The sequence below is a fragment of the Rhea pennata genome, chromosome 3 (assembly GCF_028389875.1).
Source record: "Rhea pennata isolate bPtePen1 chromosome 3, bPtePen1.pri, whole genome shotgun sequence".
Lineage (NCBI taxonomy): Eukaryota > Metazoa > Chordata > Aves > Rheiformes > Rheidae > Rhea > Rhea pennata.
Window position 1 is genome coordinate 5,093,564 of NC_084665.1, and position 15,199 is coordinate 5,108,762.

The window sequence follows — 15,199 nt, forward strand, 5'->3', positions numbered from 1 at the left end:
TTTCCTTCCAGTGAATGTTGGTAGAGATTAAAGATTGAGGCAGTCAAGTATTATGGTTAACAAAGGACTGTATAAAAACACGAGAATAAGTGACCTTACCTTTTCCAGTGTGACATTTCCAGAGGTAGTGTTTCTCACCAGTAGCTCATAGTCTGTCGCATACTGCAGGTAAGAAAAAACAACAGTGTTTCCTGAACAGATTGTCAATATCATTTAGCATTTCACAAAGACTGTCAAGAAGACTTTTTTCTTTTGATTGAACAGGATCAGAAGGCATTTCTACAGCCACAATTTCTACAGTTTCTTTCTACAGCTGAAGTTGCAATGGAAGAAATTACATACATGCTGCACAAATTAGAAAAACCCTTCTGGATATGGACACATCTTACATCAATCAAGAATAAGTAAGATCCCACCTCGAAGATATTTGAGCCAATGAAAAGGACATTACCAATCTGAGCTGAATGCGAAGTTTAAAGCTATTGATAAAACATGAAGGGAGAAACATATTATATGGGGATTAGAGATGACACTGCAGAGGCTGCTGAGCTTGTGCTGTGCAAGAAAAGGGAGTGAAAGCATACGCAGCTCCTTCGCCATGGGGCGAAAGGAAAGTCCAGTGCTATCCTTGACCTTTTTAAATGACACTATTTCTGTAAGGGCTCTGAGTTACAAGTCCTCTCAGGTTTGGCTGCAGTGCCTACAGAAGTAACCAGCTACCCACTGTGATCCAGTTACTGCTTCCAGAGCTGCGTGCCTGCCCCTCAACTGCCCCAGATCACAACCCAGGGTATGAACTAACTCTATTGAGTTAGTATGTTCCAGGGGAGAGTACGGCCTTCAGAATGATTATAACTGTTCACAGCAAGTATAATGTATAATTCAACCAATTCAGGTTAATGAGTAAAGAAAAGCACAAGTGGGTTGACACTCTCTCCAAGGCAGAGCCCAAACACAAGGCAGTGCATCAAAGGGAACAAAGGTGGGAGCTGTAGCACTGTGTTCCCTAGGAAAGTGCACTCCGTGATCCCGCAAGGCCCTAGGTTCAGGCAGCAGCCCAGGAATCCCTCTTTCCTCCATGCTGCTGCTGCTCATGCACCATGCTGTTGAGATGGCCTCTGCTGAAGGCAAGAGGTGCTTGCACCATTTCCCCATTAGAAACAGTGAGGTAGACACTGAAAGTCAATAAATCACCTAGAATCAAGGCCAGCAGTTTACTTTGATAAACATGCCAAACATCTGACAAAAACTGGATTTTTTTTTTACAGATATTAAGTAAGCGAAATAATAGCTTAGGTACTTGCTAATTACCTGTGACAACTGCAGCAGAGAAGAAAAGAGGACTTCTTTAATTCATCCCTACATACACAGAACCCTGATACTCAAAGTATCACAGGATACCCTTAAGGTACTTTGCACTTTGTACTGTTTCTATTGTTTTTACTATCTATGGTATATTGACTTGTCCTGCATTATATATACTCAAAATGGATCCTGATTTTAGAAATGACGCTGGTTTTGACAGAAAAGTAAACCCACAAAACATCATGAAGCTAAAAATGATTTTTCTGCTCCTTTATCAGAAAGAATTGTTCCGTCCCATAGCAGCATCTTCAACAGTGTCTATCCCTGGCATCTAAAATTAGCAATAAGAACTAAATCAAAACGTTCTCTGAGCTTCCAAGCTCCAGTCCATCAGACTATCTTCTAGTGCAGTTATCATCCTACCACACTTAGTCCTGTGTTAGAAGAGAAGCCAGGCTGTGCAGTGAACCCAGCAACTGGTGCAATGGAAAATACTGGAGAAGAACACCAAGCTCTTCCATTAAGCAAGTAAAACCTCCACACCTGTGAGCTTTTAGGCCTTCAGCCTTGTCTTAACTGAGCCCAGCTCCAAACTGTGTGGCCAGGCAAGGGTTTCCCAGGTAGCCCCTGAAAAGTTGTACACATCCTGGTAGAAAGCAGACAGCTGCCACTGCTGCCCAAAGTGGTACCCAAGGAAGAAGAGTGTGAAGGGCTTTTTTAGCGGCGGTACAAAATACATGCTCTTGTCTGCAGGTATCTTATGCCATGGCAGTTGTATGTCTGGTCACCTCAGGTGTTTGGCAAAATCCCACCCACTACAGCTTTTGATATTTTCCACACCACCTTGCTAGTTCTTTTCAGAAAAAGCAGTAGTCACTCAGTCTGTCTGCGCAATGTAGCTCATGTCCAAAATCCACACAGCTCTTACCGTTCGGAAAGCTGCAACAACGAGATTCGCAGGAAACAGGTTTCTGTGAAGAAAAAACAAGGAAGAAAACAAAATATTTCTTGTTGAACTTCTAAAATGAATGCACCAAGGTGTTTTACTCTCAGAAACTGAATTCCTTCTGCAAAGGCAAACATACTGGCATCAGTGAGGTATGGATTACAGAAGATAGTCTGGCACCATGGAGCAGATGCCTTGCTATGTAGCCAGAGGGGCAAACACCCTCACGCCCAACCATTTGGGTTGGACATCAGAGCAATCAAATGTGATGCTAGTTATACAGCTAATAGCTACAGAAACTGTCACACCAGCTGCAGCAACAGTTCATGGCCTCCAGGGTCAGGCAGATTTTTAACAGTACTCATGTGATTACATTTTGCTCATAGCAAGAACATGAAAGACAATCCAATCAGCAAAATCCACTTAAGAGAATGGCTTAACACTTCATCACAACCAAGCTGACTTCCTGGAATCCTGCAGTGCTAAAGTAGTTAAACAGCACAGATGAAAGCAGAGACAACTCATTTGGAAAGCTGCAACATCTGAATTCAGTAGTGCCTTCATAGAGAAATGCAAATCAAGCACCAGGTTTAGATAGAGAGGAAAAAATGCAAAGTGACATACATTTAGACTGGGCATTCACTGCCCATACATGTAAATGTGCATGTATGTCTAAAGAACCATACACAGGAAAATCAACTAACCTAAGCATGTAAGACGAAAGTTGCTTTTTGTCATATTTCAGAGTTCAGCTGTTTTTATGCTATGCTTCCTCTCTCTCCTTAGAGTGAGTAAAGAGCATGTTTCTCCCTGGCCAGAGAGGGCAGAAGGGTTCGGTGCACGAAGTGAAAATACTGACACCTGACAGCATCTGGGAGGAATGTGAATTCTTATGAAAAGGAAGCAAAAGACATTACACAGAGCCAGCTATTGTGGCAAAAAGTGCTTGTGTAGCTGTTCCCCATCCTTTGCTCCTTGCACTGCACTAAAAGAAGCCCAAACAAAGCTACAGTTCCCTTTTATCTTTGCCCTGTAAATCCACCCTTGTTCTGCCTTATGTTTCTGGCATATGTGATTTTAAACCAGGCTTTTGTTTGCGATTATTCCAAGAATTATGTGAGAAGTAGCAAATCCAAACCTCATCAAAAAAAAAAAAAAAAAAAAAAAAAAAAAGGAGCAGTAGAGTCAAATCTTTGAAAGCAAAAGGGAGAAGAGCTCATTAAAGATTCAGATATGCCAGTGAGGAAGCTTTTGGTTCTTTACATTGCGTAGCTCTGTTATCTCGCCACGCAATGAGTACTTTCCCACAGCCTTGACAATACTGTAAAGTACACAGCCCTTTGTGAAGCAAGTGGCTGGTATGAACTCCCTCAGTCTCTCTGCTGCAGTACAAGTGTACTAGGAGGTAGCTGTGCAAGCCAAATTGCTTTAAGAATAACGTGACTTCCAGGGTCCCATGTTCACTGAGCATGAAAAAAGCAACATTTTCTCCTTAGAAGTTGATAACATAGCTGTCTACCTAAAAAGAGGAGAAATAGCTCAAACTCTGCAAGGACACTTAAGAATTAGTCCAATAATTTACACAGAGTAACTAACACACATCAATTCTTTCACAACCGGAACTCTAGTAGATAAAAAGCTCAGAGCAAAAGCAAACTTACTTCTGTCAAAAGTAAAATGTCACATTTATGAAAGGGCAGAGCTCAGTGCATATGTTTAATTAAAAAAGGAAAATAAAGTATGCTGTTAGGAAAATCTGAACATTTCCTTTTGACTTTTCATTTCAAGATGACTACCTCTTTTTAAAGAACTGACTGGATTTTGAAGAAACAAAGAAAAAAACAAGATTTTGAAAAATAACCAGAAATCAAATTACTTTTTTTTAAATCAGCTTTCGTATCCTGTCAAAACAAAACTAAAAGAAACAATCCTAAAGCCTACACAATTTGCTTCTGCAGGGTTCAAATCTGGCTAAGAGACCAAAATCTCCACAATTTACACACCGTATCAGGCATGGGCCCTAGTAATTAAACACTAACTTAACTACAAGCATACAAGCAAGCACATAGCTGAGTGACGTCAGCAGCCCTGCCACAGCAAGGCAAGGGGCACGTTTTTGCCTCAAATCTGTAGCACGGCAGTAAACCCACTTAAATATGAGCGCCCTGTAGTCACTCGTCTTTAGGCTAGCCTTGAACGCCCACACCAGATGTGAACATGGAGCTTAAGGAAACTTGAGGAGCTTAAGAAGTCAGCCCCCGTTAAAAAATGCAGTTATGGGCTCGCTGACTAGGGCTGTGTGTTGCCAAAAGACCCTGTCCCTGCCACCTCTGTGCCTCAAACTAAAGACCACGGTCAGCTTTTCAGAGGGAGGCGGATTATCACGAGAGCACACTCCTGAGGAAACCGTGAGTCTGCGAGATAAGGAGCCCAGCACGGAGGCCTGCGCTCAGGCGATCTGCGCCCGACGCGGAGAGGTGAAACTGCCTGCCGTTGTAGGAGGAAAGAGTTACACCACCAGCGGTGCACAGCACTGCGCCAGGCTGGCAGACGTGCGGCACCGCAGGCGCTTCGGGCTCGTGCCCCGCGGAGAGGGCTGAACCCCCTACGCGAGCCCCCGCTGCCTTTGTGGCAGGGGAGTCAGTGCAAAGCAGGGGACACGGAGAGACCTTGCCCCCCCGCTCCAAGCACCGGGCAGGGAAGTCTCCGCTTGTCACAAGCTGTGCAGGCTGCAAAAAAGGCAAAAATCCAGTGGGCAGGTGCGAGGAACGACAGCCGCGGCTCAGGGCCGGAGCGGCAGCTGGGCCGAGCGAGGTACCTGCACAACACCCCACGCGAGAAAGCACCGATCTCAAATTCTCTTAAAATAGGAACCAGATAAAATGGCAGCCCCAACGGCAGGGGTTTCGTGCTTTGACTACTTTCTTTTTGAATACTGCACTCATTATACCATTTCCCCATGGTCTCACAGCCCGATAAACGCGCCTTTTTGCTCTTCCCAGTGAAGAGTTTCTCCCACTAGGAAGGAAGGGACTATTTGTTTCCTATCAAAAACAGGGGGAAGGTCTCATGGTATTTTGCTGCAGTAAAGCCTTGGCTTAGCTGCTAGAAAGCAAAAACGACTAAGGAAATCTGGGGCAGTGATGTGAGCAAAAACGGGATTGGAACAGTGGAAAGAAAACAGCAGCCTGGGAGAAGGGAACTATTGCCATCTACACATGCATGTGCTTAATCTGAGCATGAAGGCTACAGAAAGACACACTTTGCCATGCCAGAGCTCTTAGAGAGGGATGGGGGCTTCTCTGAGGCACAGGATCTCTGCGTACAGCATATCTCAAACATGCATCTGCAGCTTCGCATCCGTGGTCTGGAGACTATGGCTCTCATTCTTCTCAACGTGGTGACTCTGGTCAAATTCCCCTCTTCCTTACCCTACACGTCTTTACACCTGGGGGAAGAGGATGGCACAGAAACTCCTTCACTGCCTGCATAACGGACTATTACTAGGAACCATTTGTACAGGATTCTTTTGCTAGAGCTCTGCAAACAAGTTTGTGCTGGCAGCAAAAGCGTGAAGGGAAATCCAGGCAAGCAGAAAAAAAATCCTAAAATACTATGCATTCCTCTTCTACTGCTTCTTACAAAAATGTTCCACTTTTAAGGCCAAAAATGTTTCCATTGGAAAACACACTTTTGTTGGGAAGTCTGGACCAAACGGGTGAATATTAGAAATAACAGTCTGTGTTGCATTATCTCCTCTTTTGTCAATGAAGTCTTTTCAATGGTAGGAATCCACTGAAAACAACCTTACTGCCATTTGTTAAAGTCTGCCAAAATAAATCCCAGTTTGTATTGCTCTAATAGCTCTAGTCTTCATTTTATTCCAGGTATTTTCATTTAGTATCACACAACATTATTCTTCAAGAAAAGCCCAGCTCAGGAATCTACTTTTTCATATGTCTGTGGATAAATAACACACATCCTAGACATAAACACATTGCAAGTGCGCACGGCTGCTTTAAGTCAGAAAAACTTAAAAGTACATTTATTTATAGCAGGTACTTGGTATTTTTTGTCTTAACAGTCCAGTCAGCATTTTTAATCCTTGAGAAAAAGTATAACTGGAGGTAGTTGGTAGTAACAGGCAATTAGCATAAAGAATAAAAGAAAGGAGCAGAAAAAGCTCCAACAGAAGAAGTCCACAGAATGTGGAAGAGGCTACTTGGAGGATTACAGGAATGCAGCCAGAGCATGTAGAGATGCAGCGAGGAGGGCTGAGGCCCAGCTGGAATTGAGTCTGGCAAGGGATGTCAAGGACAACAGGAAGGGCTTCTTCAAATACATCAGCAGCAAGAGGAGGACTGGGGAAAATGTGGGCCTGCTGCCGAATGGGGTGGGGGCCCTGGTGACAAGGGATCCAGAGAAGGCAGAATTACTGAATGCCTCCTCTGCTTCAGTCTTCACTGCTAAGGGCAGCCCTCAGGAATCCCTGAGCCTGGACGTGAGGGAGAAAGTCTGGAGAAGGGAAGACTTTCCTTTGGTTGAGGAAAGGATTAGAGACCTTCTGGGCAGGCTAGACATCCACAAATCCATGGGCCTGGATGGGATGCACCCACGGGTATGGAGGGAGCTGGCGGAAGTTGTTGCCAGGCTGCTCTCCATCATCTTTGAAAGGTCCTGGAGAACTGGAGAGGTGCCTGAGGACTGGGAGAAAGCCAGTGTCACTCCAGTCTTCAAGAAGGGCAAGAAGCATCCAGTAAACTATAGGCCGGTCAGCCTCACCTCCATCCCTGGAAAGGTGATGGAACAGCTCCTTCTGGAGGTCATCTCCAGACACATGGAGGAAAAGAAGGTGATCGGGAGTAGCCAGCATGGATTCACCAACAGGAAATCCTGCTTAACCAATCTGAGAACCCTCCCTGATGGAATGACTGGCTGGGCAGATGAGGGGAGAGCAGTGGACATTGTGTACCTTGACTTCAGCAAGGCTTTTGATACTGTCTCCCATAACTGCCTCCTAGATAAGCTCAGGAAATGTGGCTTAGATGAGTGGGCAGTGAGGTGGCTTGAGAACAGGCTGAAAGGCAGAGCTCAGAGGGTCGTCATCAGTGGTGCGGAGTCTAGTTGGAGGCCTGCAGCTAGTGGCGTCCCCCAGGGCTCAGGACTGGGTCCCATCCTGTTCCACTTCTTCATCAATGACCTGGATGAGGGGACAGAGTACCTCCTCAGCAAGTTTGTTGATGATACCAAGCTGGGAGGAGTGGCTGACACACCTGAGGGCTGTGCTGCCATTCAGAGACCTGGACAGAGAGGAACCTCCTGAGGTTCAACAAGGGCAAGTGCAGGGTCCTGCACCTGGGGAGGAATAACCCCATGCACCAGAACAGGCTGGGGGCTGAGCTGCTGGAGAGCAGCTCTGCAGAGAAGGACCTGGGAGTGCTGGTGGATGACAAGTTGACCATGAGCCAGCAATGTGCCCTTGTGGCCAGGAAGGCCAATGGTGTCCTGGGGTGCATTAGGAAGAGTGTTGCCAGCAGGTCAAGGGAGGTGGTTCTGCAGCTCTACTCAGCCCTGGGGAGGCCTCATCTCGAGTCCTGCATCCAGTTCTGGGCTCCCCAGTACAAGAGAGACATGGAGCTACTGCAGAGAGTCCAGCGTAGGGCTACGAGGATGATCAGAGGGCTGGAGCACCTGCCCTCTGAGGAACGGCTGCGAGAGCTGGGCCTCTTCAGCCTGGGGAAGAGAAGACTGAGGGGGGATCTTACCAATGTGTACAAGTACCTGAAGGGAGGGTGTCAGGGGGACAGGGACAAACTCTTTTCAGTTGCCCCATGTGAAAGGGAAGCACAGGAAGTTCTGCCTGACCGTGAGGGGGAATTTCTTCCCTGTGAGAGTGATGGAGCCCTGGCACAGGCTGCCGAGAGAGGTTGTGGAATCTCCTTCTCTGCAGATATTCAAGGCCCACCTGGATGCAACCCTGTCTAACATGCTCTAAGTGATCCTGCAGAGCAGGGGGGTTGGACTAGATGATCTCCAGAGGTCTCTTCCAACCTTACCCATTCTGTGATTCTGTGAAAATATTCAGAGAGGCTTCCTAAAAAACAGACAGTGCAGGCAAACCAGCAAAAACGCCATGAGGTTACTACAAAAGTCAATCAGCAATCCCTATACCCCAAGTGAGCATCCAAGCTCAGGAAAAAGACAACAGTAAGCAAAGGTGGACTGTAAAAAATAACATTTTCCTTTTTTCTGAGGGTACCCAAGAGTTACAAGGTTTCCCAAAGGGATGTGAACTGTCACCCAGCTACAAAACACTGTGTTCAGTATTTCTCGGGAACCCTCCGTGTTCCTGCTGCTGCTCCCATCTCCTTGTCCCTTCCTAACTGCATAAAGTTAGGCTTGCTCTCTCTCCTTCCTTTCGAATCAGGATTTCAGAGAGTCAAAGACAGCCCTCACTGCTGCTGCTTAGGGTAAAACACAGGAAGACCAAGATTGAAGAAACACCGTCATGGTTTTGCTGCCAGAGCCACGGGTACTCCTTCCAGCAGCACAGCTGGTAACCTCTGGGACAGGAAGAAGAGCAGGGAAAAATAACATTTAAATTGCCATGGACTCATCTGCCAGCCTGGGAAACCATGAGCTTATTGCAGAGCAGGTTACTGCTGTGCGCTTGGGTGGACACCTGGATCTCGCCATATCCTTCCTATTAGAAGCGGATGATGCTTCCTTGTTCCCTCTCAGGACTCTTAGAGCTAGAGCTGGACAAAAAACAGAATTCCCTTCCCGTAGCCAATTCCACAGCTTCAAAACATGTTTTCATCCCAAAATAGGGCAAAGAGAGCCAACGTCTCAGACTTTTTTTCCACTAAAAAATAACATAATATTTTGTTGCAATGTTCCTTTTTGGTGAATGAGGTTTCCTACTCAGTCTTTCATATTAAATTACAGCAAAACATTGACCTCACTGAAATGAAATGTCAGCATCATCTGCTATTGGAAACGTCAACAGAGTCAACAGGTTGCTGTGAAATTGTTTAATTCTGTTGAATCAGCAAATATAGATCAGAGAAAAGACACAACTCTGACCTTACTGAAATGGGCAGTCTTGATAATTGCCAGTGAGAAGTGTTGAAAAATCAATAGATTCTTGCAAAACATTCAGATCTTGTTGATTCAAGTGCCTTCCTACAAGCTGCAGATGCGATGCATCAGCTGCTGGCTGGAGTCACCTCTTTCTCCCTGCCTCTCTACTCATCTGCTTCTGCCTATTCAGACTGTCGACGTTGGGGATAAGCAGGCTGCAAGAGCAGAGATCCAAGTAGGCTCTCTATGGCACCACAGCATCCATGAGACAGCTGGCCTCTTCCTCCGTCATCCTCGTTACCTGTTTCACTGCTGAGATGAGGAGCATTCTGTATCCTCCATGGTTTTTTTTTCTTTTTGCTTTCCCCACTATGCAGACAAATACGGGATGACAACAGAAATGCTAAAATTTCCTTCCACAGGTTCATCATCTTCTGCTAGCAGCCAGCCCAACAGAGCTTCTCCTGTGCTGGATACTCTGGAGATGTTTGCAAGGCCCAGTCAGTTAGACACCTCAGCCCTGGAAATTAGTGGAGCAAGAAAGACTCCTCCAGAGCATGGCCCAATATAAGACACTAACCCAGGTGCTCTGGAGGAGGAGTCAGCCTTTCTTCGCTGACAAGAGGCAGAATTAAGGGAACCAGGTCTGTCTGCTCCTGGCTATACCTCTGCCTGGCTAGATGCTGCAAATCCTGAGGCAGCTCCATCCCTGTGGCTGGTGTCTTGCACTATCTTGCATGTTCAGCCCATTTCCCTGCTTCTCTAGGAGCAGGAGTCAGGACAGATCTTAGAGACTTACCCACACAGCTCCCAATTTGATTTTTTTAACGTATAAAACAGATGAGTAAAATCCAAGACCCTCTCTTTGTCAAAATCTCAAATGAGAAAAAACACGAGACTGCAATCCATATTTTACATGCCACCCCACCCTCACTGGGAAAACCCAGAAAGCATTCAGAGCACATCATAGCACATCCCACTTTTCTTAAAAAAAGAAAATAAAAAAAACAGCCTTGTGAAGGCACCTCTAAACTATTGCTGGGTCCGTCCTGTGATCACTGAACTGCAGCCTCCCCGCTTCCTGCTTTTGCTCATCTTTCATGATCTCCAAAGAGCTGCCCACAGACAGACCTGAGACAAGATGCACCGCAAGCATCCCCACTGCCAGACACAGAGGCTCCTTCAGGCCAGCTCAGCTGTTTCTACTCCATGAGCCAAGGCAGAGGAGAACATGCCTAAGTCTCAGGCACGCTGGAGGTTTGCCTCCTGCGCTTGCCAGGAAGGAAGGCCACAGAGGTGCTCCGACAGGTTGAGACCAAGTAGGCAAATTAGGCCTAGAGGCTACCGTCACAGGACGAAACAAAACAGATCCAGCCTCTTGGTTCACCAGTGAGTCACTGCTCATTTGCTACTGAAGACAAAGTCAAATCCCTTTTCCAAAGGCCATGTCTGCTGGCATAGATGTATGTTTGCGTGTAAGGTTTATGCTGGGAAATGGAGAATCATGACCAAGAATTAAGCTGACCTCCAGACGTTGCTGTGACAATGACAAGCAACATCGTTGGTCATGACCTAGAACTATAAACTTCCCAGTAGCAGAAAGGCTCTGCATCCTGGGAATGGATATCTTGTATCATCCCTACAGATCTCATGGTAAATACTCACTCAAGCAGGGGACGCCCTCTTCCCCGTTCAGCGTTTCCTCCTCAGGGCACATTTTAAATCAGTTTTCACTGCTGTAGGCAAACTCAAAAATGCTTATTTGCAGTGTGCCACTCTCAACCACATACCTGTAAACATGTTCCTTTCCTCCTGTATGGCAGAAATACCTAGGTTAGGTGACCAGCCCTCCAGCTGAAGTCACGCCACGAGGCAGGCAGCTTAGTTTCACCTGCTGGGCTCCAAGCAGGCAACTTCTCCATAAACTGCTAGCTTGGGGGTCATCATGGCTGCCAGTGTCCTCTAATACACCTGATCACCTGGGAATGCTACTTTCTATGTGCTGTGCTGCATAAATGCATGTGTAAATGTACATAACTATACTTCTTGAGGCCCCTCAGAAAGCCCCTTCATCACATGACAGGCTAAATCTCCTCAGTTTACCCATTCAGGCCTCATTTTTACCTTTTACCTGCATGAACTGAGCAGTGAAGCTGCTTGAAGGACACAGCCAGCCTTGTGACCCAACTGGAAATAAAAGCCTACGTTTCCTTGTGTCTATATGCGAGGTTTTCACAACCAATTTTAAAAAAAGAAAGTAAAAGCAAAGGACTCCGCAAGACCCCCACCACCACTGAAAGCAACAGTGTAGGCCCTCCAGGTCCCACATACTTGAGGCCTTGTTAAGAGAAGTGGCAGCTTCCTGTAATCTGGTATCTTCCACCACAGCAGGGACTAGTAGCAATGCTCAAGCCAGAACACCCGCAATTTCAAGAACACTAATATAAAATGAACAAAGAGGGAAAGAGAGAGGGAGGAGAAGGTGCTGGAGGTGTTGTTTCCAGATAACTCCCTCCATCGCTGGGCCTGTCAGGGATTCGTGTTAAGACAGGGAGTGTTAGAGGGGATGGTATATGGATGGCTGGGTGAGGGCCAACTTTTCCCAACTGGATTTCGCTGTCAAGGCTGTGACAACTGGACTGCCCAACAGTGTGGTGACAACAGCCCTTCTCCAAGAAAAGCTCAGCTCAGGGCCTACTGCAGTACATGCCCTAGGGGAAAGGCCTTGGCCCCACATCCTCCAAAAGGGGCCTCTGCCTTTGGGATTAGAGGTCTAGACCCTTTTGCCACCCCAGCTCACTGTCTGGAGTATCTTTTCTCCTCAACATTTGCAGACATGCTCGACTGGCACGAGCAGTTTCTCTGGCCTGTCAGATATGGCAGTTGATAACAAGGTTTTCGAGCTCCTTTTAAGTGAGGATTTACATTTCAGTGGGTGAGAAAGCTGAAAAAAAGAAGTCATTGTTTCTTCTCTCCAGATGGTAACACTCTGCAACCAGCATGCTTTATCCAAGCCTCATCGTTATGAGTACTATTTTAGAGTTAAGGATTCAGTTCCATCACCATTATAACCCTTTCGAAGATTAATTCTCCAACTGCATTTACAAATTACAGCAAGCAGCTTTCTGCTCCCGAGTTCACAGAAATTATCCATAGTCACAAGTTCACTGGAACATTTCTATCCCCAGTTTTTTATTACATCCTACTCTGTGGTCCTCAGTGCCACAATAATCAAACACCAGCTACAAAAGCCACGCCAGGATGCATCCAGGGGCAGCCATGGCTACAGTGGTCTTCTCAGCTCCGAATAGTTGTGCTGACTCTTCCTTTTGTTAATTTTCCTTCACCTGCCAACACTTCATACCAATTCCAAGTCATCCTCACAGCCAGGCCACCTACTCCCAGTGTCCTATCATCAATATTTTTTTAATATGGTATTGCACAAATTATCATATTTGGTCCTTAAGAAAAGTAATATAAAGAGAAGAAATACCAACGGCTGCCAACAGGCCGGACATTCTGTCTAATGGAACATATCTCTCCAGGGCAGAAAAGGATGTTAATATGGATTTGTAAATACAGTTTTAAAAATATAAACTCTTTTATCCTCCCTTTATCCAGAAACAACAAAAGAACTCTCCATTGGAAAAAAAAATGAACTCATAAAAGCAAGACAAGCACGCAAACTAAAAATCCCCCACCCAGCTTTGTAATTACCAAGATAGCTAGTACAATGCAGATCTTCTCTCTTAACCTCCTGTCTGCCTTTTGGTAATAACCACTCCAAATCTGGTTATCTTCTAAAGTTTCAGCACACAGCCACACTCATTGCTGACACTGTATCACTTCCCATTACTCCCTCATCTATGCTGGCCAGGAGACACCACGCTACATTGCCCAGATCTCCCTTACTCCACCACTTTTCTCAGATTCTGTGATACTTTCCTGCAACTGCCCAACACTACTCAGGTGTGAAAAAAGGAGCAGAGCCAGGCCTTGGGTAATAGCACACAGCAGCTTTGCACGTTTGGGGTGCTGCACAGAGATCCACCAGAGCATAAAAGAGAGCAGCGGGAAGCCAGATACTCAACAAGTTGCCTGGGCGTTCGCTTCAGTAAGACATTTAGAGAATTTGTTGTTCCCGTGCTTAGAGAGCTGGACAGATCTCAAGCGAGATACAGCCTCTGAAAGAAGAGGGGGGAAAAAAAGAAAAGAGAGCTGAAGTCTGTAACTGACAGGTAGTTTGGGGGAAGGCGAGTTTCACAGCGGTGTCTTTCCTCTGCGCGGCGGCGGGGAACACCCGCACGCAGCGCAGCGAGCACCCCCGCGCCGGATGAGGCTTGGAGCCTGTCCCTGAAGGGAAGGAGCTTTGAAAGAGCCCGGGGGGGGGCAGGTTGGGATTTGCGTGAGGAGACTGAATAAAAGTGGGGGGGGGGGAAGGGAAGAAAAACAGAATTAAGAAAAGGGGATGGGGGGAAGCGCCCCGCAGCCCCCCCACATCCCGGCACCTCCCAGCCCCCCGAGCCCGAGCGGCGCGGGTGGAGGAGAAGGAGGAGGAGGAGGAGGAGAAGGAGGAGGAGGAGGGCGGGAGGAAGGGGGCGCCGCGCCGCACGCAACACCGCCGGCTCTGTCATCATCCTCCTCCGGCGGCGGCGGCGGCGGCGGCGGCGGGGGCCGGGCCCTACCTGACGAGGTCGAGGAAGGAGTCCACCGTCTCCTTCTTGGTGCGCACGGCGCCCGGCAGCGCCAGCGCGGGCGCGCTGAGGGTGGCGGCGGCGCCGGCGCCCGGGCGCACGATGAAGCCGAGGGCCACGGCCAGGCCGGCGGCGAGCAGCGTGGTGCCCAGGAAGTAGGCGAGGGCGATGCCGCCGAGGCGGCCGAGGGAGCGCGTGTCCAGGCTGGCCGCGCCGGACACCAGGCTGCACACCACGAGCGGCAGGATCACCATGCGCAGCATGCGCAGCAGCAGCTCCCCCGGGAAGGCCAGGTAGGCCACCCGCGCCGCGCCGCGCACCGCCGCGCCGCGCACCGCCGCGCCCAGCGCCACGCCGGCCAGCACCCCGCACACCGTCAGCACCACCAGCCCGTGGCGCCGCAGGAAGCCGCGCACCCGCCCGCCGCCGCCGCCGCCCGCCGCGCCCGCCGCCGAGCCCTCCGCGTGCCCGTTGCGCCCATCGCCCGCCTTCTCCATGCTGCCGGGCACCGGCACCCTCCGCGCCGCCGCCCGCGCAGCCTCTGCGCGCCGCCGCCCGCCCGCCTCAGCCTCAGCCCCGGCGCCGGCGCCGCCCCCCTCCTCCCCGCCCCCCGCGCGCGCGCGCGCGCGCCGCCCCCGCAGCCGTTGGCGGCCGTTGGCAGCCGCGCGCGCCGCGCCCGCCCCACAGCGCCCCCAGGGCTCGCTCGCCCGCTCGCTCTGCCTCTCCCTGGCGCGCGCGGCGCCTCGGTGCCCGCCCCCCACCACAGCCCTTCCGCGGTGCCGCCCGCAGCGCCCCCACAGCTCGTCCCCTCGGCGCCGCCCCTGCCGTCCCCTCAGCGCACCCGCTCGGCGCCACCCGCCACGCTCCTCCCCGTGCCCCTCGGCACCCCCCGCCCACGGCGCCCGGCTCCCCCGATCCTGTGGGGCGGCGGGCAGGCGCGCCCCAGATGCGCTCGCACGGGCTGCGCTTCCTTAGGACATGAGGCACCTTTGCTCACACAGCCCGATCTCCTGAGCACCGGGCAGTCCTCGAAGGTACGGGACGCTGAGGAGGATTATTCCGTGCTTATAAATCCGTAAGGACCTTGGAGCTAAAGTGCTGTGGTGTTTGCTTACAGAGCAATTGCCATAGCTTCAGCGAACGTTTACATTTGAAAAGGGGCTACGTTTCA

At 49.0% G+C, this 15,199-nt stretch overlaps 1 protein-coding gene across 2 annotated transcripts in view; it reads right to left on the bottom strand.

Moving 5' to 3' along the window:
* Positions 1-14,525, bottom strand: part of SLC1A4 (solute carrier family 1 member 4) — a 29,746-nt gene extending 15,221 nt beyond the window's left edge. The window contains exons 1-3 of one of the 2 annotated variants that reach the window (XM_062571424.1): positions 14,020-14,525; positions 2,234-2,276; positions 100-162 (exon numbers count right to left, since the gene is read on the bottom strand). In XM_062571424.1, coding sequence (XP_062427408.1) covers positions 100-162; positions 2,234-2,276; positions 14,020-14,525 — 612 coding nt within the window. Of the gene's footprint in view, positions 1-99; positions 163-2,233; positions 2,277-9,337; positions 9,373-14,019 lie in introns of those variants that run through there. The other variant, XM_062571425.1, reaches the window with a different exon arrangement.
* Between the last annotated feature and the right edge of the window lie 674 nt (positions 14,526-15,199).